Genomic DNA, 1824 nt, shown 5'->3' with positions numbered 1-1824 from the left:
CCTAATATACACATGGCTGCTACGCTCCTGTAGTGATTTCACAAATTAATTAATTGCTCCTTGAAGTTTCTCAAGCCGAGAATGTAAGATCATGAATCCTTTTTTTAAAAAAATCTTTTGCATGTTTTAGTCATTAGACTGCGACCATGCTGGGGGTATCGCCTTGAAGAATTGTAAGGCCAATGAATCGACCCCTATATGACTCCCCCATATGAGGGAGTTTATGTAGCACCATGTAGTTTGTCCTCATTAAAAAAAAAAACTGCTGTGTGAGACTTGAACGAGATTTAACTGCTATTTCTAACAATTCTAGCGACCGATTAGAGGCTCCATTGACGACTAAAATATCTTTAATTGAGGTGGTTGTCCTCCCTCCCTCTTTCTCTCACTTACGCGCACGCACACACACACACAGTGTCTTACTCTTTTTTCCGGCAGAACTAAACAAATTCTCTGAAACTACCCCTACGTTATAAACTTAGTCAAACGAACGAATGGTAATTAATGAATCATCTTCATAGATTCGCAACGTTTCCCCGATATTATAAACACGAAAAAGTGTCACAAGTCATTCCTGAACAAACGATTCCAGAAATATTATTTAGTAAAACACTTGAGTTCTCTCCTTTCCACTGTTAGCTGATTCGTTGTTCACTACGGAGTTGATAGCAATTATCTAAGAAATTTCAATCGTATTCGCCCTTTTTTTCTCTTTTAATTTTCTATTGTTAATTTAGTAAAAATAACATCACTCAGAAAGTAATGAGTCCCTCTTAAGAGGTTATTAAACCTCTCAAGAACGATCTTCAATGGATTTCTCACATTCGCTGGAGGCGGAGTAACGAACGATAAAGAAAATCCTGCTTCACGCTCAGGACCCAATACGATCTCGCATCATCGTGATGTTGTTGATCCGCTCAATAGAATCGGATACCGTTGCGACACATACTTAAGAAATGATCCTTAAAAGCATGGTCTTAAATTCTATCCCATCACCCAACAAATATGTAGACGTGGCTGTTACAACTACGTAGTGGTGAAGCAATATAAATTTTTAGAAGTAAATTAATTATTCTTTAAAGTAAATCCAAGTCACTGGACTTATTTTTATTAGCAATTTTATTTTTAATTGCTTTGTATATTTAAATTGACAAAAAACATTAGAATTAATATATATATACGCGTTTGTATAAAATGCTTATGTTAGAATCATCAGCTGTCTCTAACATCCGGTTTTGTATTTCAAATGCGTCACTCTTGATGGTAATATTTATAATTACTTATATTATTATTATTATCGATCTTGATATTTTAATATTGTAATTATTGGTGTTTAGACCTTACGTGATTTTACGGTCTCCCTTCAAATTCACCAGGGTCGACTTTACCTTCTATTTTTCCGAGGTTGATAAATAAACTCCCACTTAAATACACGTAATTCTTCTGGTAGACTCTACGCAGAGACAAACAGAACAGAGCATAACTACAGATTAGTGCCCCCAACGTCGCTGACTTTGTTTTTCAAAAACTTTCCGCAAAATGCTTTTTTTTTTTTTTTTAATGAATTTTGCTGTGTGGTTAGGGTGTCAGCATCATGATCGAAAGATCGTGGCTTCGATTCCTGGACCGGGCGACGCGCTGTGTTCTTGAGCAAAACACTTCATTTCACGTTGCTCCAGTCCACTCAGCTGGCAAAACTGAGTAACACTGCGATGGACTGGCGTCCCGTCCAGCTGGGGAACTCACAAAACATTGAAACTGGGAAACCGGGCCCATGAACCTGGATAGGCTTTAAAAGGGCGTATATATATATATATATATATA

General features: G+C 36.9%; 1 protein-coding gene and 1 non-coding gene across 2 annotated transcripts in view; one reads left to right on the top strand and one right to left on the bottom strand.

The window, feature by feature from the left end:
* Positions 1-747: 747 nt before the first annotated feature.
* LOC128250836 (small nucleolar RNA U3) lies at positions 748-979 on the bottom strand. Its single transcript, XR_008266810.1, has one exon. It is a non-coding gene; the product is annotated as a small nucleolar RNA U3 (small nucleolar RNA).
* A 265-nt stretch (positions 980-1244) lies between these two features.
* The window catches only part of LOC128246983 (peroxisomal sarcosine oxidase-like), a 10124-nt gene continuing 9544 nt past the window's right edge, over positions 1245-1824 (top strand). The window contains exon 1 of the mRNA XM_014930753.2: positions 1245-1263. Coding sequence (XP_014786239.2) covers positions 1261-1263 — 3 coding nt within the window. The 5' untranslated portion in view covers positions 1245-1260. The remainder of the gene's footprint in view (positions 1264-1824) is intronic.

Source organism: Octopus bimaculoides, chromosome 25, assembly GCF_001194135.2.
Source record: "Octopus bimaculoides isolate UCB-OBI-ISO-001 chromosome 25, ASM119413v2, whole genome shotgun sequence".
Classification (NCBI taxonomy): domain Eukaryota; kingdom Metazoa; phylum Mollusca; class Cephalopoda; order Octopoda; family Octopodidae; genus Octopus; species Octopus bimaculoides.
The sequence above is the reverse complement of the archived record's forward strand: the minus strand, read 5'-3'. Positions and strand labels throughout refer to the sequence as shown.